Source organism: Poecilia formosa, unplaced genomic scaffold (assembly GCF_000485575.1).
Source record: "Poecilia formosa unplaced genomic scaffold, Poecilia_formosa-5.1.2 Scaffold206, whole genome shotgun sequence".
In the NCBI taxonomy this organism is placed as follows: Eukaryota; Metazoa; Chordata; class Actinopteri; order Cyprinodontiformes; family Poeciliidae; genus Poecilia; species Poecilia formosa.
Genome location: NW_006800145.1, coordinates 481,107 through 506,963, shown reverse-complemented (window position 1 = coordinate 506,963; position 25,857 = coordinate 481,107). Strand labels below are relative to the sequence as shown.

Sequence of the window (25,857 nt, the reverse complement as noted above, 5' to 3'; positions counted from 1 at the left end):
TTCATGGTTCCTTTTTCCACATAATGTAACCGGTAGTGTTTATGAAAAAAAAAAAAAAAAATAATTATGTGATCGGTATCGGTGATCGGCCCTCATGGGTGATCGGTATCTGTATCGGGAGGAAAAAACCTGATCGGCACATCTCTAATGTCTGACAATAAAGCAGGTGTACGGTCGTTTTCATCTTCATTTCATGATTAATTCATCTGGACCTAGGCTCACGGTCTGTCTGTCAGTGTGCATCGCTGTTGTAAATGCACGTTTTATAGATAACGGTATTTATCGCTTCTTTTTCCCAGATTGCAACAAAGGAGCCCCTGAATCCCATCAAACAAGACGTGAAGAAGGGAAAACTCAGATACGTGGCCAACATTTTTCCTCATAAAGGATACATCTGGAACTATGGGGCACTTCCACAGGTCAGGAGAAATCTGCAGCGTTTCTCCAAGACAGATATGCTTTAAAGTGCACCGATTTTAGGTGCTTCACTTTGTCAGGTTTTATTATTTTGTGGGTCAAGTACTTTTTTTTCCCCCATCTGTTGCAGCAAGTATTTGGTACATTGCAAAATTTTTAAGTTTTCCCACTTTAAAAGAACGGAGAAGAACTTAATTGTTATAAAATCCCCTCTGCTCCTCCTGTTTAAAGAAGAGGAATACAACAATCCTTAATACGCCATCTCAACTTTGAAGCATGTGGGGAGGGAGGGAATAGTTTTAAATCCAGACATTTTGTTGTATATTTTGTTAGCTGTTGAATATTTCTGAGAAGATTTTGACTTTTTCGTGTTCTTTACTTGCTTGTGGACTTTACCTCTATAAAGACCTGGGAGGATCCCAGCCACAAAGACAAAGAAACTGACTGCTGTGGTGACAATGACCCCATTGATGTTTGTGACATCGGCACCCAGGTAAGCAGACGTCTATACGCTGCTACTCATCTCCATGCCTATGAAAAGAAATGTGCACTTTTGGATTCTGTATCTGACCTTTACCTGTTAAACTGTTCAACCTCAGGTTTGCTCCCCAGGTCAGGTGATCCAAGTCAAGGTTCTGGGCATCCTGGCAATGATTGATGAGGGAGAGATGGACTGGAAGGTCATCGCCATCAATGCAAATGACGAAGACGCAGAAAAGCTCAACTGTGAGTGTCGTAGGCAAAAGTTCACAACAGCCATGAGGACGATTCTGGAATAAATCTGTGCTTTGCTGATCTGGAGAGCATGAGAAGATTCTCTATTGTGGAAGTTCACCTTCTATATAATAAATGAATGAATGTTTATTATTATGCCAAAGGAAAACATGGAGTCTGGCGGGATTTAGGCTAAGATGATTCAGTTAAAGATGTGAAATTCATATGTAAATTTGTCACTTAAAGACCGACATTTCAGCTGTGCACTGGCCTTTTAGACGCAGACACACAGAACAAATCACACCAAGCTGCTCAAGTCCACAACAAACTCTGACAAGATGACTGCAGATGAAGGCCAAGGGAAAAATGGGCGTGACATGTTGAGATGGCATTCTTTATGCAGTGGCTGCATCACATCTCCAGTCGGTCAGACCTGAAACACGGGAGAACGAGCTCTGTCGTGAGGAGAGCGCCTAGAGGTCAGAGACTGTAACGGCAGCCGTGTTAGGTTCTGGTTCTCTCCTCTTCCTCTTGATGATGCCCCGTGGTTTCTGTGGGGTTGATAAAGGTTGAGAACCCCTGAAGTAGGCACGAAGATCTGAGAACAGCCAGGCAGAGCCGTGCTGGATTTGCTAATGGAAAATGAATCTGGCCGGGGCGGAACGGACCGTACTGGTTAGAGGTGGTTTAGTGGAAAAGCTCCTTAACTTAAATACTGACCATGGTTATCTCAAAGAGGACTTTGGTTGGCCCAGTGAGCAACAGTTTCAGTACATTTTTTTCCCTTTATCCCACATAAGATACTTTTGACATTGCCTCCCAGCTGTGTGACGGCGGCTCCTGAAGCTTTGTCTCCAGCACGGTTAATTTCTTGTCAGTGTCCCCCGAACTCTTTAATAGGCTTCACAAATCCTCTCAAAGCTGCGCATTTTTCTACCACATTTTATTTTTCCATCCAAATTTTCGTTATTTTGCTCGGATGCAGCACTCTGAGCAGTCAACTTCTCTAACAATAACCTTTTGTGTCTTGTGAAGGGTCTCAGTGACCATCTGCATAATTGTGTATTAGTTATCCTTTGTAATCGTCTAATGTAATACGTTCATTATCGTAGTAACCGTAATTTGGGGTATTTAACAGCAGAAAGCCACAATAATCTAAATGAACTTGTTTTATTTCACAGTTCTGAATCTATTTATCACATATTTCATGGTTTGAATTGAAAAGCTGAATTGAATCAACTTTCTGTTCATATTCGAATATATTTATAAGCATGTTTAATACTGAATGGTAATGCAATAGCAAGCAGCACAGACGGTAACACCACATTAGCTCTCTGTACTTTAATAGTTTATAACCATTGAGTTTTCATTGTCAACATGGATTTATTGACATTCGGTGCTCTTTAAACATATTGTGTGTATTGTCAAGGCTTTGTTTTTTTCCCCCACTAAGGCCAATTCTTAGAATCCCGAGAAACTTCCCTTTGCAGGTTACATTTCATGTGTAAACAGATAAAATCCACTTTATCTGTTTCATGGAAACCCGAGTAATCTCCGACTCTGTTTTTCTCTCCTCCCCTCAGGTATAGAAGATGTTCGGAAGAGCCGACCAGGTCATTTGGAGGCTACTGTCGAGTGGTTCAGGAAATACAAGGTGCCCGATGGAAAGCCAGAGAACCAGTTTGGATTCAACGGGGAATTCAAAGACAAGGTCAGGTTTTGAGAATAAACAGAGCGCAGCAGCTGGTGGACCGGCGGCGGCGGCGGCAGCTCAGACCAAATGTGCTGAAATGGATTTCTCTCTGCCGACAGGATTTTGCAGTTGAGATCATTAAGTCCACCCATGAGCACTGGAGGGCACTTGTGCAGAAGCAAACAAATGCTGGAGGGATTGAGTGGTAAAGCAAAGCAGATGTGTATGTGCATGTGAAATGGATAAGGGAAAGTTGAACTTGCATCATATTTTTTCCCCCTCAGCAAAAACATGTCCTGCTGTAACAGTCCTTTCCAGTTCAGCGCCGACGAGGCCAGAGCCGTCGTTCAGTCGGTGAGAGCTTCAAAAAACCGTTTACGGCAGCAGCAGTGGTAGATAGATCTGATTCTAAAAGTAACATGGAATCATCTTTGCCATAAATGTCAAATTAATTTAGTACTTTTGCTACAAAAATGAATTGTAGCTAAAGAAAGTACCTACTCTTTTCCAGAGTAGATGCTTGATGAACTATAATTAAGTGCACTAGTTTAATTAATTCATACAGGGTCAAAAGTATACACACAGGTTCAAATATACACAGTCTGTTACGTTAAAGCCTTATTCCAAATTGTATTAAATTAACCTCTTTGTACAAAATTCTACACACCCTGTTCAAAAATAAGTCATTTCATCACCTGTTTGGTTTCAGGACCACATCAAATTCAGGTTGAGCTGGACCTGTGATCTTAAACCGGGTCTAAGCTGCAGAGAAAAGTCAAACAAAGTAAAGAAAACAAATCTCTGACTCTGCAAGGAAAACATCACTCAGTCCATGATGCCGAGTCCTTTGAGAAGCTAAAGAGTTTTTGAAGTGGAGCAGATCTGAGCAATGCTAGACGCTACGAAAAATCTTTAAAATGGCACTATGCCACTGTCTGAAACTCAGACACCAATGTGGATATTGTATTTAAAATGTTATAGAACCTGTAGCTAATAAAAGCAAACTAACAAGGAGTAATTTTGTAACATATTCTTCTGAATTTTTTTAAAAACTACGTTAAAAAAAATCTTGAAATTTGAGTCTGGAAAAATAGTGAATTTTAAACATATATGAACCCTGGCACTCTACCCAATCTGTGCTTTTCTAGTCCCTTTGTAGAGGCCCTCAGCTTAATGCTGCCGCTGTCATTTCTTCATAGTTGGAGCAGAGTTTTGTTGTTGCCTCTCCTTGATTCCTTCCCGCCACACTTGCTCTCAAAGCCATTAAATCCTGGGCTTCTCTGATCATGCACCTTTCACCCGAAGGCTTCCAGCTTCTCCAAGTGATGCACATTTCAGCCAGCAGGTGTCTCACAGTAGAAACCTTTACAATGTTTATGTTAAAACTTCACTGTGGCAAATGACTGGTGTTAAAGCAGTTCTTCAGTTTGAAAGGTTTCAGCCTTTCTGTTTCCTGTATGTGCCTTTTTTAAAAAAAATTTCATGGAGGACGGCAGTTTGGATCCGATGATTTGATTAGTTTTGTTTCGACAATCCCAAACATACTTCCATACTGTTTTTAGAATGGCAAGAACACACTAACCTTAGGTCTCTGGGAACTCCTTAATCTTTAAGAACCCTGCAAGAAACCAGGTTAGTGACCGCAAACCAACCAATTCTATCAAAATGTCCAAACATCCAGAGAGAAAGTAGTTGATGGCTGCAAAAAGCAAGCAGTTTCTCTGCAGACATCTAACTTGACATTAGTGGTGACATATGTTGATATTTAAGCCTGTGTGTGTAATTTTAACTAGGAATGGATTAAACAAAATCAACAAATTCAAACTTTTATATGCAAGTCATGTTTTTAATAATCTTTGCGAACTGGAATAGATGATTAAGAAAATAGTTAATCCTCCAAATGAATGACATCAATACTCTTGAGAGTATGTGAACATCTGGGGTGGGGTTGGGGGAACAGTAAATCCAACTTGGAATCTAATTTAGTAATCCGCATCTCAATGATTTCACTTTCAGGCTCCTGCTTTTGGTAGTGCACATCCTGTGTCTGCAGAAGGTAAGCAGAAAATAATTTTATCTGTCAATCTCATGTTCAGTGCTTTACATTTCTGATTGCATCCTAAATTATCTTCTTGTCTCCTGCAGTGGACAAATGGCATTTCGTATGAAGTTCTAAAGTTCCCTTGGAAACATCAGATCGTCTTTAACATGAATTGAAGTATCATGTATCCTGCTGCTTTTTCTTGTATGCAGGCAGATTTATTTTTTATACGCACTTGCAGTGGCATGTCATATATAAACTGTATGGGCCAACGAAGACATGCAACACTTGTGTTTTTGGGTGATGCTTTCCTTTTAAGCGATACACTAAGTTGGTTGTGCACTGGGGTATATTTGTTGGTAATACTTGGAGAAAAGTACGTACTCCCCCGAGAGCAGTGACCAGAAATTGGATTGTTTTTTCAGCGACCGACATTTTGTATACAGCAAGAATATGTTTCTAATATTGGATAAATAATTAAAAAAAGGTTCTGAACTTGGCTTCTGTGCAGCGTTTTTTTATTGTCCAGTTAAAAAACTTTATTCACCTTAATAGAGTGGGGGGAAAAAATGAAGCTATTTGCTTTAAATAAATATAAGTTTTATTAAAAAAAAAAAAAAAAAAGGAACACCCACATGTCGGCAACATCAGGAATGATACAATTAACAGCTTTCGAATAAACTGCATTCAGTACATTACAATACTTACAGTATGAACAGCCAACCTCATTTTATTGTTTTAGCATACCGAACTTCGAGAGAACTTGGGCTGAAAACATTTTTTTTTTTTTTTTTTTTTAGTGTCTAACTGCAAAAAGACCAAGTGTGTACAAAGTGCTGGCTTAACCTCGCTCAGTTCAGCACATAAAATGTACAGGTTAAGTCAGGAAAGTCATTCAAGTAAAGTTGACTCACTCAGAAACACTCTGAAGCATCTTCAAGTATGGCTATGCTTTAAAACCCGCTTCTGGTGCCTCGGCTTTCTCATCGACAACCTGCTACTGTAGCTGGGTCCTGTACAATGATAATCCAACCTTTTTTTTTTCTTTAATATTATGAAGGATTCGTTTTACACAACGATTATAAACCAGAGCCTCTAAAGAACTGAGCTAGCTTCTATAACTGTAAACATTGCTGTGAAAGTGAGTATTTACAAAAAAATAAAAAATAAAACTTCCTGGATAATCCATTATCATTTTCATTTCATTCACCTTGAAAAGCTCCGGTTATTAAATTTTTTTTAAATTTATTCTAAAGGTCATATATGTGGAGCCAAGGGTCTATTTGACAGAATAAAAAGAGCCTAACATGAATGTCAGTGAGTTGTACTCCTGCAATACAAATTCTTGCTATGTACAATGTAACATAATTTATTTCTTTTTTTAAACACATGTACAATTTGTTTAAATAAAACATTACTTTTTTTTTTTACTACATACTTCTTTTAATAAAAAATAAATGAAGTGCTTTCAAAGAAATCAATACGTGAAAGAACTGGGGAGAGTTTTCATTAAAGTACGACTGATATTCAGTTAAATTGCCATAATTAAGTGGAAGAAATAATTAAGTTGCTCAGTGGTTATAAATTAAATTTACTAACATGCAGGCGCAAAACGTGCAGTCGCATCAATCACTGCTGTGGTCTTGCGTGGCAAAGGCAAACAGATTGCTTTAACTTAGTCATTATCTTTCCCTTTTGACAACTGAGTGCATATATGTTGATTAATTTTGAAGAAAATACCCTCTCACTAGCTAAAATAGAAATTTTGCAGGATAGCATCTGTTTTTTTATTTGAACTTATGTGTAATCTATTAAACAAGAACACAGTCAGGATTCAGAACGAGTCCCCGACTGTTTAAAGGAAAAAAAAAAAAGTTTGAACACAGATTTGCGAAAGATGCACACATAATTAGTTAAAAATGTCCCTGATTTTACAGTAATGTTAAAACTTCAACTAATATTTTCAAAGCACACTGAAAGTAAAAACAAGAGCTTCCTTTTCGCCTTTTGGTGGCCTAATATTGTGAAAGTAGCACACAGACAATGACCGATATGTAATAATCCTATTGCCGAGCTAGTTTTGAGGTATACGACAGGTTTATGCTGTACATCATTTATAAGCCTTTTCATCTCGTCAAAAGTTTCACATTGTACATTTCTACTAGGCTGAGTAGCACCTTGTTGAAATTAATCAGTTGAAACCTAAAGAAACACAATGACACCCGGCATAATTTACAACATAAATCCCAAAAGTCCAATATGGGTAAATTAACTTACTGTACAAATATCACCTGTCTGTCTTAATTCGATCACAACAGCAAGTCAGCTGCCCTCTGACACTGAGCTTACCCTGTTTTGTGTTCCTCAGTGTATACAAGCACATTTACTGAGCACCACAGACATAAAACTACATGTAATATTCACAAGCCAGGATATTTGGAGAATCTACAGTAAGGAGCTATAAAAACAGTCACAAAGAACAGCAAAGTAAACCTGCTAAAAACTAAAGAGAAAATATTTATACTTTTGTCCCCAAAATGTTTAGAATGCACCACATGAATGGCTCAATTTTACAGTATAAATAACACCAGATAGTGATAAAAGCACCAATAAGATGACACGTTAATTTTCTTTCCAGGTACTTGAACTAAGTACAAAAGATGCATCTCCATAAATTACAATATTACTGGGAACTTGAATTGTATCAATTCAAAACATGAGACTCATCAATTCATTTCGACAGTCTGACATATATCACAGTTTTCTGTTACTTCAGGTTGCTATGGCTGCCAGCAAATAGAGAAACGAAATAAAATTTATCTTCTTCTACATAAGGCCAACAAAGAAAGGTTTTTAAAACAGATATGTATATAAAATGGTTTGCACAATCATGGTGTGTACTGCTGACTTGGTATCAAATAGCAATGAGTTATTTGACCTAATATTTTTTTTTTCTTCTCTTATTTTGTTGGAGCTGCTCCAATAGCAATAAAAATAATAATAAAACATATCGCTGATGTTCCCAAAAAGTATTAAAAATGTTTTAAAAGACTATATGTCTATAAGAGTGCATAAGAAAAGCCTCACAAGCACAAATATATATCTCAAGATAAAACTTTTACATACCACTTCATTACATGGATACATTAAATAGTGCAGCTGTAGCACCGAGAAGCACAACACAATAATTACATTTATTCAAAATGAAACCAAAAGTAAGAGGAAAGAGCAAAATAACAATCGCAAACACGCTGTTAGATTTTAAGGTTTGCTACAATCAATAGTAAGAGCTTAAAATGATCATTAGATCTTTTATTATGATACTTGTTACAATTACTTACATAGCTGCTCCAATATTAATTGATGTAAAGTTGAGAGGAAGGAAAAAAGTTCCATTCAGTTATGATTTGAGGACCCAAGTCATCTGTTGGTTTATCAAGTCAGCATAATGCAACACTGTGCTGATGCAGAAATGTATGCAAAAACCGTCAACAAAGACATACTTTAATACAGACCCAGATTTCAATATGAAAAAAATTTCTTGATTGTTTTTTTATGAAGAAAAGCTAAGAAGCTAATAAATTAGTTTTCATTTGCAGTAAGCCATAATCACTGAAAGCAACAGAAATAAACACTTCAGATACATCACTCTGTAATGGGCCTATTAAGTGGGTTTAACTGCTTTGCTCTGAATTACTAAAATAAATTACATTTTTGAAGGTATTCTAATTTACTGAGATGCACCTGTACATATTTGCTATACAGCATGATGAGATTGTAATTTTTCATTTAATGTCTGAAACATTAAACTCAAAAATTAAAGAAAAAAAAGTGCTCTTAAGAAACACTGACTTCTTAAAAATGATGGAGATGCTCATGATTTCACTGTCGGTTGATTTTAGACAGTGACCAGTAGATGAACTGTGAGTCTCTTGTAGAGTGTAGTCTGGTTTTAGTGTGAAGGCATTTGAAAGTGGTGATAAGCATACTTTTCAGCACCGTGAGTCTTAGACTTTTGAAAGTCAGTGTTTTATGCAAATATTAGAAATTTTGTAAGAAAAATAAAGCCACCATTAAAAGAAACTTTGTTTTCAGCTGAAAAAGTTCCTTGTGTGTTAGACTGAAAGCACCACTGTTTTTCTGGTATTGCAAGTTACCTCAGTAGGATCAACTAGTAAAGCTCGGCTGTGTGAGTTGAGAAACATAGCACATTTGTTTTTCCATCGGAAGGTTGCCGATAGCGATTTGATGCATGTGGTTTGGGTTGCATCACCTTCAAGTTCCTTAGAGGCTGTTTTCTACACAAACTGACTGTAAGGCCCTGTGACCTTGGTGAATGCATATGGAGTTGTCATGACGTGAGTATTAGTTGTGAACGATGATGACGATCCTTCCATTAGTGCCCTTATAAAACGCTTGTATGGCGGTTCTCCGGTAGCCTCTGAAGACTCCGAATGCTCCCGCTTCCCCCCCTTCTTGCTGCTCTTGCTCGGAGTCCCTTCCCCGCCATTCCTCTCGGCCTCTTCCTCCTTCTCGCGAGCCTTTTCTGCCATCTTAGCTTCCCACATGGCCAGCCCGTGCTTTGCCTCATTCAGATTCTTGTGCTGGTAGAAGACAAGGGAAATGCGTGTTGGGTGGTTGCGGTCTGGGTTTTTGAGGGGCGTTGTGGCATGCAGCTCTCGTTTTGCACACTCAATGAGTACAGAGCCATGACTTGGAGCTACAGCCACACCACCGATCTCAGGATCCAAGAAGTTGTGCTCGTTGTCTGACCACATTTCTGGTTTTTTGGGGGTTGTGGGTGTCTGAGGCGCTCCAGGCTCCGACTTAATATTGGAGGCTATCTGTCCACCATTGGGAAGACCCAACCCTGACTGTGTTTCAGGGTTTAAGCAGCCACTGCTGATTTGAGCTGGGAGCATCTGTGGATTAGGCATGGCCACGTCTGTATTAAGTTGCATAGGGAAGGAATCACGGCCTGGGATGTGTGGACTCTGAGGCAAGTATGAACTTGGGTATTCTCCAAATTGATTGGCTTTACTTACAGCAAGTGCATAATCCATGCCACCATGAACAGAGGGCGCTCCTGTTAGGGTGTCAATGAACCGGGCATCTGAGGTTCTGTTGTTGCCAAAAGGACCATAGTGTCTCATGGGCTGAGGTGGACGCATGGCACTGTAACCATTGACTTGGAAGCCTGGTTGACTGTACCTAGATGGATAATTGAGCTCAAAGCGTTGTTGGACGCCATACTGCTGCTCGGGGAAAAACGCTGGCCGCTGTTGGCGGTACACGTCCAGCTGATTTTGGTTTGGTGCATAGAACTGATGGTAACTTTCAACTGCCATTCCTCCGTTACATTGGTGACCTGGTTGTGGACGATTTGGCCCATTCATGTATGAGTTTGGAAGTGAAGAGAGGAAATGGCTGGCTGGTGTTGATGGCTGAGCGGTGTACATGCTTCCTGGCTTTGGAGAGCCTGGAAAAGAGCCAGGACTGTTAGAGAACCTTGGGAGAGCAGCGTTTGGTGAGGAAGGATAAGGGGGGTACATGCCCTGGTGCTGTGGTTGCTGAATTTGCTGCGGCATGACCCCGAGGGGGTATGATGGGTGACCTGACTGAAGGGGGGCTCCCACAGCACCTAGAAAACAAAAAAAACTTATGAAAACAAACTGATTTCATGTGACGTTTTACCAGTCAGTCTTTTCATTAATTAAATAGTGCTGTGAAAAAGCACTATTTAATTAATTTACTGTTTTCACTTTGAGCCAAACCCTTGTTTTGGAGTTGGACTGATTGAAAGTTACTTCTACTAAATGATTATATGCAGGGACAGGTGTAAGGTTTGTTTTCATCCTGTTGACTTTAAAGATGAGGGTGAGTCTGGGTACACCACTACAACACAGGATGGGGCATGAATACAGTGGTTAGGAACACAATTTTAATATCACAATATCAATTGCATATCGCAGTAAACCTCACATTAATCAAAAATTATTTTCAGGTCATATCACCCAACCATATTTTAAAATCGGAGTTTCCTAAAAAAAACCCCAAAAAAACAAAAAGTCATCATAAAATGTTACTCTACCTGTAAATGGAGTGCTCTGGACAGTGTTCTCATAATTGCCAGCCTTTGCCTTGGCCAAAAGGGCCTTTTCTGCCTTGTCATTTGAGCTTTCCAGCATGGCATTCTTGTTGGCAGCCGCTTTTCTCGCATCCAGTTTCTTCTGCCGGCAAGACTTGGCAGGCTCTGCAAGCATGCGCACCTGACGACGGAAGGCACTGAGGACTTGAATGGCCCCTGATTTTATTTTTTCCTGTTGGCCCTCCTCACTGCCGAACTCGTCGGTGCTCGAAGCCTTGTAAAGAGGTAAGACGTGGAGCTGCTCATCTTCTGGTATCTTTCCAATTTCTCGATTATCCTCCCTCGTTAATGTGCACACCTGGGAAAAAAAGGTACATGCCAGAATAAGGTAAATGCAGCTTTATTCGGATTACATACAGGTGCACTTTAAATATTATATAGATTACATTTCTTTTATTTATACTATGGATATGATTCAGGATCTTTTATTTGGTATCTCAGATTTTCATTTGAAAAAAAAAGCTGCAAACTGAGAAAAAATTTCTTTCTATTTCACAATTATCCCCAACTATGTGTTGACCTATTAGCAAAAATCCCAGTAAAAATATTTAGATTTATAGTTGCAACAAGAGGAGATACGACAATCCTATGGGAGCATGAATACTTTGACAAGGGAGGGTAAAAACATTTTTCCTAGGTCCCCACACTTACCACAGTGCTTCCTCCCTGCATGTTGTGGAGGTCTCTATGAGCATGGGCACAAAAATCCAAACATGCAGTCACTCCGGAAAAAGGCCGTCCCTCCTTGATCCCCAGGCGACAATCTGGGGCCCTGTGCTCATGTTCTACCTACGGACAAACACAAGAGGAAATACAAAAGCTCAAAACATTACAAAAACCCTGTCAGAAATGTAAAAAAAAAGTTTAATGTGTCTAATCTATGTTTAATGGTGTTTTCTTTGTGCAGATCTTATTCACACACAATCCTTCAGACGTGTAGATTCCGTCACGCTATTATCAAATCTGATCCTTTTCAAGACACATGGAGCAGAAAACAAATCTTGTACACGATAACTATTCACAGTCTTTCCCACAGACAAATCAACTATAGTGCACTCTTTTTATGGTCATATTAATATTTTTTGCACCTGCTTATTTAACTAAGTGCCCTCACTAAAGTCAGAAAGTAAAAAAAATCCACATTACTGAGAAATGATGGTCTAATAATAATTTAAAAGCCTGCTTGCTCTTGCTTTTTTGATCTGAGGATCAGCTATGTCTTTTATTAATGTGTATGTACATTATTTTAGTAGATAAATAGGAAATTATTTAATGTACTGAGGTTTTATAAATACCAAGATATACTCACCTGGTTTCCATAGGCTTCAGGGGCCATAATTTTATACAAAGGAGCCAGTAATGTTGCCAAATTCTGAAAACTTTTCTCAAGTTTCTCTTCCTAAAAAACAGAACGTTTAACATTAAGTTAAATATAAGTGTTTTGAATTTGGCTACAGCCATGATCCTCAACATCATTCCTATTAAATACCTCTCTGACATCATCTCCTAGTAGCTTAAACTTCCTCGGGATTTTGCTTCGGGCAAACTTGCAGCCGTTATAGTACATGCTCCAAGAGCAGCCAAAAGAGAAAGACGCGCCCTTGGCTTCAGGATTAAAGCCCTGGCATGCACAGGTCCTCCTGAAAGTGTACAGGTAGCATTGACAAAACAAACTTGGCTAAAACACTTTGAATAACAGAACAGATTTACACTGTGGGAGTATATCTTGAACATAATGCATTTCTAATATTTAAGTCTGACAGGTGTATTCAAAACAACTAAATATCAAGAAGTTATTTTATTTAAATAATCCAGTTAGAAAAATATATATGGACTAATTAAACGGTGATGTATTAAAGCGTTTATTTCTTTAATTTTGATGACTTGCAGCCAATAAAAACCCAAGATTTAGTTTGTCAGAACATTTTAATGTAACACAAAATCATTAAAAAAGGTTTCTAGCACAAAGGATCAGCAGTACAGTATGTTCATGTACTGTTCTGTATATGTACTCAAAACATTGAGGTTCATTTTGCATCCATTATTGCATCAGTGCAGCATGACATGGATGGTAATCTTACTGCGGCTCTGTTGTGATGTTCATGGAGGATGTGGCTATGGTGCAAAGTCACATTTTTTAAATACTTTTTTTAATACATATAAACAGCATTTTTATAACAACTGAAGGTAACATAGTTGCTTGTTTGTGCTATAAGTAGCACTTTGTCCCGGGAAAATACGTCATACCTTAACAGAAATTAAATGTTTGAAATCTGTTTTATTGTGAATCCATATATTATGAATTTCCCTTTTTGAACAGAATAACAATTTACCCTTTCCACAATATCTTTTAAATGCACCTGTAAACTACTAAGATGTAGGTATTTAATTATAAGACACTTCTGAGTACTGCAATGCTGTAACTTACTCCTCATTGAAAGCGCAGCGTCTCTGCGTATCAGCTCCGTGTTTTGTTAGAGTTTCACTGAGCTCGAGATAAAGGCGGTCAGCCAAGCTGGGCTGGATGCCTTCCCAGACCAGAATTACAATTATGATGCAGGCAGTGTCACATCTGTGACCAGTACGTTCACGCACCAAAACCAGTAGCTTTTCCTCTACACTGGATCGCCGAATCACCTGAAACAGAGCACACACAGGTATCAGAGAAATATTTAAGGGCAGCCAATTTATCAGATTACAAATAAAATACAAAAAAAATAAATAAAATCTTCATACCCATTTGGCTATGGGGCATCCTTGTGTACTTTTCCCCTCCTTGCCGGTGTAAATTACTTTCTCAATCCTGATGGCTCGCCCAGTGATGCCAGACCTTCAAAACATAAAACGTTAAGAAAAAGCAAACAGAAGTTGCAAAACATTGTCAGCTTTCCTCTAATGCTCTATTAATTTGTGGATTACCTTTTCTCCATCAGCTCTCGAATGCCAGCGACAGTAGGTGCTGAGCCCAAATGAGTGTAATATGGACCTTCATCCTTCTCAATGATTTGATCTAAATTAAATAAGGCATAAAATGTTAAGAATTACAACCTAAACCATTGATCGCATTTCATCACCCACAGGGTGAGACTTACCAACACAGTGGCACGATGCGATCTCATATTGAGTTTTCATGGGGGTATCCAGAAGATTCTTTACAGGGGTATCTAACAATTTCATGGGGGAATCTATGAAATTTTTAAGGAGCTGTTCCTTCTTGGGAGTGGAGTCGAGGGTATTTTTCAAAACAGAAGCTGCTGTGGCCGCTGAGTCTGCCCCACTCATATCCATGTTGGTTGATAGTATGGTGACAGGGCCTGAGGATTCCACTTTGACTTTATTTGATGAATTAACAACGAGAGGTTTCTTCTCGAATAGATTCGAGAGCTCGTACTGCCTCAAGCTTTGTTCCATAGAGGCAATGATGTTCCCTGGCTTCCTGTCCTGAACACATAGTGACTGTTGATTTTCAGTCTTGATCTTGACCCCACCCATCCCTGCATCACGGGTCATAAACGGCTGTTCCTGCTGCCGTGAGGTGGGTAGCTCGAATCTGGGGCCGTTTTCCATTTTTACAGCTCCGAGGTTTTGTTTGGAGTCAACTGGGCTTTGAGGGAGTTGAGAAGGGCCGTGACGTTCCTGCCTTTGTAAAAGACGCATGCGAAGAGCCGCATGCCTCTGAAAGTCAGCATGGGGACTTGCTGGTCCCAGAGGTAGTCGAGGTCCTGTTTGGAACTGGGCGCAAGAAGCCCTCGCCTGCTCCTCGGCTTTGGGATACATCCGTGTTCCTGGCTGTTGGCTGAACAGACCCTGCGGTAGGTGAGGTTGTGACTGTGAAGAAGTCTGGGCTAAGTCCACCTGGTTGGGCTCATGGCAGTGGTTCTTAGGCTGCTGTGGTTGAAACTGTTTGAGGTTTTGGCTGCCTGAGTTTTCAAGACACTGTCTTTGATGTTGTGGCTGTTGCATCTCTGTGTTATTGTAGGTGAATGCTGATTGGTCAGTGTGTTGATGGTTGTTACTGAAAGGCTGGTCTGGTTGAGGCTGGTGTTGGCCTGGTGGAGGCTGGCTGCGAGGTCTGTAGGTGGGAGATTTGAGCTGCTGGGCTTCAAACTGCGGTGGGTGGGACAGCGGGCGTTGAAGGTGACAGTGCTGCTGTTGTGTTGTTAAAAACTCTACTGACAATATCTCCTGCAAGTCTTTGTCCTTGTGTAAGTGCTCTGATTGCATTGGGGAGAGGTAGCAGTTAGATTGCTGATTCTGAGGGAAGTTTTTTGTCTCAGGCATTTTCTGGAGTAAATGTTGCTGCATCTGGGGTGCCTTAGAGTTGGACTGCTGCCACTCTGGGGCAGTGTTGTGCTGAACTGGAGCACATTGCATGTGAGCAGGTAGACAGTCCGGCTGTTTTTGAAGCGAGCCGTTAGACCCTCGGCCGGAGTCTGTAAAAAGTCCTTGTGTCTCCGTTTCCCTGAACCTTTGCGCTTGGTTTGGCTCTAGTATCTGGTTTTGAACTTGGGGGCTGGTGGTCTGCTGTTCTGACTGAGGCTTAGCTCTCCACATGTCTTGCTCTTTTGCCTGGGATGCTGTGCACTGTGTTGGCTGCTGCTGGGAATGTGACAGATTCCTTTCTATCCAATTAGTTTGGCTGGGAGTGGAACATGAAATGTTGACTCTTTGTTGATGTGCATCCTCCACACCGTTTACTGACACAGAGTGATTTTGCTGCTGGAGGCTGTTTCCTATTTGACCATCAGGTTGATGTTGTCGTCCAGAGTTATCCTGGAAATTCTGAGCTTGAGTCCCGTACTGGATTCCCATGTTGGTGTCATGATACAGACCAGCTCCATTGTCATTTTGGCTGTTCTCATTTGCACCGGAATTAAGAAGAGATCCATATCCACCCGCCTCTGCAGCCTGCGAGGGATTATTGTGGTTCAGAAAAGACCTTGGATTGTATTCCTGCTGGGTTTTTGTATATGTACCTTGAGGGTTTGTGTTGTCTGGAAAACATTGTGCCCCACTGGGATGCTGTTGTGCCCCCAGAACTATCTCTTGACCAGAGCAAGATGAAGGCTGTTGCTGTTGATTTACTCCAAAGTTACTAGAATATCCATTCACTAAATAGTTGACAGAGTTGTAGCTGTTGACACCTTCTGCGGATGCTGCAGGCGGCTGCTGCTGCGACTCCGGCAGCCCTGAGGTTACAGCAGGGGGTTGAGCACCTTCACCAACTGAGCGTGTGGCGAGTGAGACATTGACAGTATCCAGCTGTGATCCAGATGCTTGTGGTGCAATGGAGACTTGCTCAGGATAATACTGAGACAAGGTTTTTTCCAACAGATCACCGGGAGTACTTTCTATGGTTGAGGAAGATGATACAGCACCGTTTGGAACAGACTTATTTCGTGGTCGGCTGAAAATATCCCTGTTAGGTATGTGACAGTTTCTTATATCAAAATTAATATCAGTCTGAACAGAAGTCTGTTCCATTTCAGTTTTCTTTGTCAACTCAGAGAAGTTTTTCACAAAACTACGGCTTGAGTCACCGTTTTCTTTCATTTCACCATCTACTTTTATTTTCTTACTTTGGTGGACCGCTAAGGACTGCTCTGCGAATCCATGCTTCAACTCTCCGTTCATTAAGTCTCCGTTCATCTTGAAGAATCCCGGTTGGAACAATGCTTGTTCTGAAGTGGGAATGTTGCAGTTCTCTCTGTACCTCTTCATGGAGCCAGCAGCTTTGCTGGGTTCATAATGCACCACACCAGTAATCCAGCTTTCACTGTCGCTGATCTGCACAGAATCCTCCTGTGAACACCGAGCCCCATTCTGGAATTTGTGAGAATGATGGTGAGATGCTCCAAACTGTCCCAACATTAAACTTTCTTCCGCCTCATGCTTGGCCTCTTCTGTTTCCATCTGTCCTGCTCAGAGCCCATACGTCAGGCTGCCCTTTGTCCCACCTGCAGAGTAGAAAGACAGCACGAAAAGGTTACTTTGAATATTTTTCAGATGTTATTTTTCAGTCAATGTTAAACACATCATTTACACATCATTTTCAGGGATTTAGAGGTAGGGTGAGAAGCTCGACCAGTCAGCTTCTCACCCTACAGCAGAGGGCGGATGGAATATAACTTAGAGTCAGATGAGTTGGCTTGGGCATCATTTCCAGTGTTTTGGGCACGTCCTTTTGGAAGGAGGTTCCAGGAGACCACCCAAACACGCTGGAGGGAATATGTCTTTTGGCATTGACAGTCTGTACACTATTGGTAACACCGGCAAAACATATTATTGGCACACGGAGTGTGTGACACTTGAAATACAAAACTTTATGAAATATTCCATCCAGCAGCTCTGCGCATTTGTGATGTTTCACATATTGATATGTGATGATGACTGCAATCTAGCATATTATGCTGCTTGAGTTGTATACCTCCTGAAAATATCAATAGACCACTGGAAAATGTATCTGAAAATACGACAGCCAGTCCATTCCAGCGTCTCCAGTGTTGAATTCTAGCATTAACATACGTCATGGGGAACTGATCAGATAATCACCTGAATCCAACAGAAAATACATGAAATCTGGGATTGAAAGTAAAGGTTTATTATCCTAACATTAATTTATGAACTTGACCCAATTTAAAACATTATTCATGTGTTAAGGTTGAATATAATGTGATGGTTATGGATTTTTGGGCTATGCAGCAGTCAGTGTCTGTACCCAAGACAAATTTCAATTGGGACAACAAAGTTTATCTTATTTAAAAAATTTATTAGATTTTTTTAAGGTATGAAACACTGCATTTCTGTTATTTATAATCATTTTCTACAAATAATTGCTGAAATTGATCATTTATTTGAGAATTTAGGAAAATATTGTTGCAGCAGCACAGCAAAGTGAGTAAATTCTACTTCCCTACCCCATGTAAATCTCCCTTTGTTTTGTATGTTAATCAGTAACTCTGTCAGGACGTGAACGCCAGTGTCAAGCTGCTCTAGGGGCAGCTCCGTTCCGATGGCACGCTCCGTGTTTTGCAAAGCACCAAAGAATCCAAGCAGCTCGTCACAGTTAGAGACGCCCATGTAGACCAAGAAGAAAAAATCTTTGCAAACCCAGAACAAAGCCAAGAAATCCCAGCTGTGTGTGCGTCTATCTGGGGCTTTATACAGATACACAAACACACACAGCTACCATACAGTGATTTAAACCCAAATTTACAGCAGTGCTTAATACTTGCATAATTGACAGTGTGATGTATTTTTGCTCTAAAAGTAACACAGTAAACTAAGCCAAAGATATGCTGATGAAATGACAACATTGGCTCTTTCCTATAGGTTATATGTGCTTTAATCTATTTAGGTTTTCTGATAGAAATAAACACTGAACTGCAGCTTGAATTACTGCTCACAAACTGAACTCTCCAGTAAGATTTTGTTCCAGCACCAAAAGTCTGCTTCTTTGTTTCTGTGCAATTGTTTCTCTCCCTCTCTGACCGCCTTCACCTCTACCCTATAATTACATGTCAGATTCTTCTCTACTTATGCTGCCATTTATCTTTTTCTTCCTGTTCAGTCTAATATCTAACCTAGACAATTATCAACCTTTCTACACAGTCTTGCACATAGTTTTTTTTTTAGCTATAACTAGTCAGTCACAATGCATTGTACAAAGTCCAGAGTAGGAAATGAGCTTATTCGTAAAAAAGTTAAAGAAAAAAACAAAGTCAGAAGGGTTATTCAGAGAAAAATGAAAAATGAAGACTGACCTCAGTAGCCTGCCTCTGTAAAGCTGTGCCACAATTTTACAGATTGTGCATCCAGTAACACAATAATATATACCGAAACATTTTAAAGTGACACCTGCTAACGTAAAGTGTGAACAGCAACACACTTTAGGTTGTCCACAATCTAAAATGTGGACTTCTTTTATTTGCATCAGGATTTTTAGTAATATAAATTTGAAACGGTCAGTAAGGCATTACCTCTTGAATATTCAGTAGACATACTCTGCGGTCAGATGGAGTGAAATGTTTTGTCTTTTGACGTGATTATGCTAAATTTAAACTGCGGTCATAACAGCTGTGTCATGTCAGTCAGCTGTCAGAAATTTAGAATTGAATCAATTCATAGTGAGATGATAGCTGTTTATCGAGATTGTCTTTCTCTGATAATTTGATAGCAAATCATTACATGCAAACTACTTGGTTTACACCTCTTGAAACAAGAAAAAGTTGTATGTTAAACTAGTAAGAAATAGCTTTAACTGCCCATGACTTTTTTGTTGAAAGCTTAATAGTCTTTTTATATACCAATGCACTGAAGATAGACATCCATATTTTTAGTTAGAAGCATATTGTTTGCTCCATTCATACAAGTAAACATTTTTTTTTTAATCACGGTGTTTATACAAATAAAGTGCATATTACTATCTAATTCCTTTTATTCAAATGTTTGCAAACAGACGAGTTTGTCTTTCTTGCAGTTTTCTTTCATCCAGCTAAAAGCCAGTGTGCAGCACCATGTGGGATGGGGCAACACTGCATTATTTTATAACGGTGCAGCCACAGAAAACCTCCATCACTTGAGAACTTTCTTTGGCATCTCACTGAAATAAGCTGTGATCAGTAAGAATGTTATGATAAAAAACAGTAGTTTAAAAATTTTAAAATCATTCTGTTTACCTTGTTTTTATTTACTACACGACACAATGTGTGCAATAAATATTTTAAATGGAACATCTGTTCCCTTTCTGCTGTGTGATTTGCCTTGGACTGAACTCATATTCAAACTGTTTTGTCCTCCCAAAGAAAGAGCTTGTGAAATTTGAGGCCTGCCTCGGCGTTTGTAGCCTGTTTGCTGTTACTTGGCAGCCCTGTGTGACATTCATCATTCCAACAGCTGCTTGGAGGCTCAGGTCCCTGCACTTTCAAGTTCAGACCTTAAGGCAACTATGTTTAAAAAAATCTTACGGCAAAAAAGAAGAAGAAAAAAAAAATGTTTCTTCAATCATATTGAGTTTACAAAAATAGAAGAAAAATATAGAAAATGCATAGAAATACTGAATATTTTAAAAATAAATTTTAAAGTTTTGTTTAGGAGCCTGTAGCTATTTAGGTTGTAATGTCAGGCACAAACCAAGGATTTTATTTTTTTACCTGGAATTTCAAGCTTTGTCCTGTCAACTTATCTACTCACTGATATTGTGAAATAAAACAAAAATAATATTGATTTTAATGACATTATACTCACATGGATAGATTAAAAGTTCGCCTCTATGGTAAAAGAGAAATAAAATCTGCTGCCAAAGCTAAGAGAAAGGTAGATCTTGGGCAGACTTGTAAATCAAATACACACTTGCCAAGTCACACTAGTGTTTTGTTCAGAATAGGCCATAATGTCAAGTACAAATTTCCTTTGGTGAGAGGGCATGGTTGTATTTTCCTGTTTAAAAGATAAGAAAATGAAACATGGGCAAAGTCTAAAGACTATAAATTTTTGAAGGGTTCAGCACAAGTAGAAGTCCGACGCCTTGCCAAATTACTTACATAAAAGTGCTTTTTTAAACACTATTATAACTTTTATGCCACTATTATCAGTTCATCAACATCCTGTATTTAACTGACACAATCATATAATTTGAACACTGTTGAAGTGTTATTAAAAGAATTTTACCATAACACAATAACAAACGATAAACAAGAAAACGGACTGAATATTTTCAACATGAGGCTTGCTAATTAGCATATTACACCAAAAGTCACTGTAGCTTGGATATTCTGACAGCATGGAGAAGAGCTAACAGTGATACCTTATCCTTAGCAGTCCTTTGCTTGCGTAATTAGGTCAGAGTACTTGGATAGCACTGTTTTAGTGTCCCCATGGTAAACAATCAGCTCGAGCTGCTGCTCCACAAACCTAATGACCTGTGGCAGAATCGTCACCATCCTACAAGCTAGTTGACTGTATGAAAACAAATGATTAAAAAAAAGGCATATGATCAATTTCTGATTATTATTCCTCTTTTAAAGATCAAGAGCAGTATAATAAGTTCTGTTTTTGCAAAGATTTATTTACAGAGAACTGTACATGAATTGCATCTGAAGTTTTGCCAAAGAAAGGAGAACTCTTTCACTGCTTGCTTTAATGCACCGCTTGATTATTGCATTGTAGGCAGATTGCATGATGACAGTTCATGATGTATAGCTTGCTTGTTCAGAGAGAGGGACTGACTGCACTGGAAAGAGTATTTAGAAATAGCTGATACGGTAAAAATAAATTCAGAATTCATAACATAATTCAGAACCAATATGCTAGCTGAGTGTGTCGTTACCAATATGCTAGCTGAGTGTGTTGTTACCAATATGCTAGCTGAGTGTGTTGTTACCAATATGCTAGCTGAGTGTGTTGTTACCAATATGCTAGCTGAGTGAGTTGTCAGTGATGCTCAAATGCTTAACAGGCTCAGTTGTACCCATGCCCATTTATGGTTTGCATAGTACAGGGTCTTTTGTTCAGGCAACTTACGCTTGTGATTTTTGTCACATGGCACACTCATGCTGTGTCTCTCACATGCTTGGTTTTACATCTGCTATCTCTATTTTCTTCTCAACATATGACAAGCCTGATGAAGACACAAAAGATTCCTCTGTCTGCATATCTCCTTTCTCCTTGGATGTTGCTTCAAGTCAAACCAAATCAAAGGCTAAGTCAATTTTTGCTAGATCTGGGTAAAGTTCAGTTGTACTGCATAAAACTGAATGAATCTAGGACAAAAAAAATCAACTAAATGGAACACTTCATTCTGACCTGTGTTCAGTTGCATTCTGACAATGTGTTTTAGTGGGGATTTCATGTGATTGACTCACAATAAAATAACTCATAACTGAAAAGAATAAAAGCCGTACAGCAATTTTCCAAATGAAAATCTAAGAAGTGTGTCATGCATTTGCATTATATCTGATACTCCTAAATAGAATTCACTGCAACCAACCGTCTTCAGGACTTAACTATTTAGAGAAGAGTTGACACATGTGTCCTGTATTTATCTTTGTATAAATGCAGCTGTTCCATGAAGGCATCAGAGGTTTGTTGGAGAAGATTAGACAATAAACAACCTCATGAACACCAAAGAACATAGCAGACAGGCCAGAAAGAAATCTGTTCAGAAGTTTAAAGTAGGTTTGGATTGTAAATCAAAATCCCTAAGCTCATATGAATGGTAAATCCAAAATATGTAAAAGTAAAGAGCATCTGAAGATGTATAAAGACATGGTAGTTCACCCTAACTGAGAGGCCAGGCAAAGAAAGCATCAACCAGCTACAGAAATCCCCAACAACAGTCCACCACAATTCACATAGGGCACACAGCAAATATGAGGAAGAAAGTGCTTTGGTCAGATGAAACCAAACTAATTATCCAACATACAATGTTACGAGGACAAAAATAAATAAAAAATTCAAATAAGAGCATCCACAGTATTGTTTTAAAAAATGTTAAAAGACCATGTATTGCATTACACACAATTTCACACTGCTTGGTGTTGGTCTATATCATATAAAATCCCAACAAGACCTAAAGATCTGAAAGAGTTCAAGGGGCATGAACTCCTCTGCGAGGCGCTCGGGATCAAAGTGAAACATTTTTTTTTCTTTGGAATTCCACAAAGAACAAACCTTTACCCTACATATTGATTATTTTCTATTTTAAATATTGCACAGATCAAATGTTAACACATTCTAGTTAACATTTGCTAACTAGAATGTGAAATCTCTAAACCACCTTGATGTACCCCTTGGAATTAATTTACTGTATATTTTTATACTAAAATGTGCAGCTAATGTTTAGCGAAATAAAAAATCATCAGATGCTATACCTTTTAGACTATCCATGTGAAAAGTTTGATTGCTGAAAGGTTTTTGGTGCATGTTTTTCTTTTTGCATTCCACTATAAACATCTTTTTTGTGTGTTTGTTTCCACTCATAAGCAGATGCATATGAAGGTTATTACCTGAACATCTGAAGCTGGATGTTCAGTTGTACACGTGACTTCCATTAATAAGAACAGAAGTTGCTGTGCAGCTTTCTGTGTGGGGGAGGGGATTGTCTTTGGATTGCACAACAACATGGCAGTTCTCTTTAGCGCACCTCAGTTATCTGCTCTGGCGTAAACTTTGGCTTGTGACGTAATGACAGTTGCATCACTTGGCAGCCAGAAGCAACGGACCTGTTTGTCCTTCCTGTTCTGTCCTCCCCCAACTAATTCGCTGACCAAAACTAGGGCAACTCTGCAGTTAGATTTAACTTCCCCAGAAACTAAACTGGTGGGCGAATAGCACATTTTTAACGTGAAACGAAAAGCCCTAAAAAGACTGCGCTTGCCATGAAAGCCCTGTTCAGACTAAAGAACAGTTTCATAAATGCTAAGTGTAACTTTGTATTTTCTTTTGAGTCAGACGACAATGATAATAGACTCTGGCAGAGACAAAGAGGACATAAACTTCTGTTTGTAATTCCTTCCCTGGAGAGCCTCCTCCCCCTCCATATGAGGAAAGGTTTCCGTACAATTGATATTGTTCTTTATGTGTAATGCAAGACAGATGTGGCTAAAATGTGGAGGTTCCCTATGTACTCTTTAAACTCACGCAGCTTTTTGTCCCATATGCTTCTGTAGTTGTAGTTTGGTCACTTTTTAAACAATAAACTCTCTAGACGCACACTATCCAACCACCAAATACTAAAAAAAATAGCTGAATACAGCATTTTCCATAAATAGATCACAAATAAACATCAAGTTCAACTAGTAAGCTAACCTTAAGTAAAATTGAAATTCAGAATAATAAGAAGAATGCCTTTCTTGCAAAATGTCACGTCAGTACAGCCCGTCCAATTCAAGTAAAATTTGATGTGTCACTATGTTATACATGCAAAAGGCATAACATTTTCTAAAGCCTTTTATTATACTGGAGATTAACAATTAATTCCTATTGCTGCTAAAATCCAATATAATATACAACCTTCAGATTATTACATCTAAAAAGTCATCTGCAAAATTTAGTCATTGTTTTGATTTTGACGCATAAACAAAAAACATAGAATAGCTACACACTTTAGTGCTTTTCATGTAAGTACATGCACAGAATATTACACCTCAACACAGCTCTGCTATTTAGAGCAAATAAATATTACACTTTTTTGTAACATTTCTTCCAATAATGATAAAAACCTATTTAAAATGTGCCATAATCTATTTGGCAATACATATGTACATACATAAATACTGCTCTAACATAAAAACATACCCATTACCACTTCTTAAGTACACCTTAAACTACCTCTTATAGTAATAATTGCCCCCCAACAACAGTAAACAGTAAAATAACAGTAATACATCCCTAATAATAAGCTGGTATTACCTAGTTATTCCGTTAGGGTATCAGTTCAGTTATTCTGCTGTTTAATAGACATACTGCTCCTGGCTTGTAAACTGCTGTTTTACAAGCAGACCAATGACCTAGTTTTTAAAAAACATCTGACTATTTGGGACATTTAAAGGTCTAAGATGGAGATCATTAAATGGTTGAACCTTTAAAGACTTTTTAGGAACTTACCGTTGATTCACTGTGCAATGACATTTGTAAATGTTTGTAAAAACTGAAAATATGTTGTGCAAGTCCGCTCACTGCCTTAAAGGGTCAATTTTAAAAGCAGATGTTTAGAAAAAAGGGAGAGAAAGACATTTGACTATCACTTCAATCAATATGTGACTGCTGGAGCTCAAGAAGGAATCTAAAGAATTTGAGTTTATAGATTGCACTCGCTGCTATCAAAAGAATTCATTATAACAACAAACTCCAATACATGTGGCACAGCATAGAAACAAACATGGGACAGAACACTGGGTTCAGATCAATAGTTAGAAGGGCTAGTTTGTTGGTCAGCGGTTGGAATGCCTTTTAAGGTAAAATTTAAGTGGAGAGGGGTGCTGTGGTGGTGCAGGGGTTAAGCACAATCCACATATGGAGGCCCTAGTCCTCAACACGGATGTCGCAAGTTCAATTCCCAGCCTGGTGATCTTTGCTGCATGTCTTCTCCCTTCTCTCATTTCCCACTTTCCTGTCAATTCACTATCAAATAAAGGCCACTAGAGCAAATACAACCTTTGAAAAAATTTAAGTGGAGAGAAACAATAAATATGATTTTAAAAGCAGGATTTTTTAAATGGTATACTATATTTCAGTGCAAATGCTCAGAGTACCATTTCGTGTAACGTTCAAAGAGCCATGGTAAAAAAAAAAAATACAACACGCAGCATTTGAGATTTACTCATAAAAACCACAGAAATCTACCAGATAACACAGGAGGGATATGCGGCTAGCTTTGAACAAATTTTCTACTTTTTGATGTGCAAGATGGAAATGACTAACGAGTTTCTTTCTCTTGGCACCTAATCAAAATTAATATCACTTCCTGAGAACTGTCAAATTCCTACACATATTGCAAAGTATAAGAGTATTAATGCCAACTTTTTGACATATACCCTTTTAAGAATTGGGTTAAATGTCAGCGTTTTGCCTGATGACTCACAGACTCTTGAGTAACATGTCAAGGTTAATGCTTAGAGAAGACAAAACTTGAACCTCTGTTCTGGGCCATGAGTAAGTCAACTATTCTTCTGCCTTTGCTGGGGATAAACCCCACCTCTGTACATTTCTGACAAAGCGTGTTTAACCAGTTTCCCAAGAAAACTATAACGGCTTGTGTGTAAACGTCACGGTGGTATGTGCTCCTTTTGTCTGCTACAACCGCTCTGATCTGCTCAGCATTACAAGGTATTTAAATCCAGATTA

The 25,857-nt window shown here is 38.9% G+C and overlaps 2 protein-coding genes across 3 annotated transcripts in view; one reads left to right on the top strand and one right to left on the bottom strand.

The window, feature by feature from the left end:
- The window catches only part of LOC103148505 (inorganic pyrophosphatase-like), an 11,270-nt gene extending 5,905 nt beyond the window's left edge, over positions 1-5,365 (top strand). The window contains exons 2-9 of the mRNA XM_016679231.1: positions 270-419; positions 824-910; positions 1,017-1,143; positions 2,715-2,842; positions 2,944-3,029; positions 3,109-3,178; positions 4,841-4,880; positions 4,970-5,365. Of these exons, the coding sequence (XP_016534717.1) occupies positions 270-419; positions 824-910; positions 1,017-1,143; positions 2,715-2,842; positions 2,944-3,029; positions 3,109-3,178; positions 4,841-4,880; positions 4,970-4,992 (711 nt within the window). The 3' untranslated portion in view covers positions 4,993-5,365. The remainder of the gene's footprint in view (positions 1-269; positions 420-823; positions 911-1,016; positions 1,144-2,714; positions 2,843-2,943; positions 3,030-3,108; positions 3,179-4,840; positions 4,881-4,969) is intronic.
- Positions 5,366-5,639: 274 nt separating this feature from the next.
- The window catches only part of LOC103148478 (methylcytosine dioxygenase TET2-like), a 29,996-nt gene continuing 9,778 nt past the window's right edge, over positions 5,640-25,857 (bottom strand). For both annotated transcript variants that reach the window (XM_016679273.1, XM_016679272.1), the window contains 9 exons: positions 14,106-16,970; positions 13,933-14,023; positions 13,750-13,843; positions 13,442-13,650; positions 12,503-12,653; positions 12,323-12,412; positions 11,665-11,802; positions 10,957-11,311; positions 5,640-10,506 (listed from right to left, as the gene is read on the bottom strand). In XM_016679273.1, the coding sequence (XP_016534759.1) occupies positions 9,164-10,506; positions 10,957-11,311; positions 11,665-11,802; positions 12,323-12,412; positions 12,503-12,653; positions 13,442-13,650; positions 13,750-13,843; positions 13,933-14,023; positions 14,106-16,926 (5,292 nt within the window). In that variant the 5' untranslated portion in view covers positions 16,927-16,970 and the 3' untranslated portion in view covers positions 5,640-9,163. The remainder of the gene's footprint in view (positions 10,507-10,956; positions 11,312-11,664; positions 11,803-12,322; positions 12,413-12,502; positions 12,654-13,441; positions 13,651-13,749; positions 13,844-13,932; positions 14,024-14,105; positions 16,971-25,857) is intronic.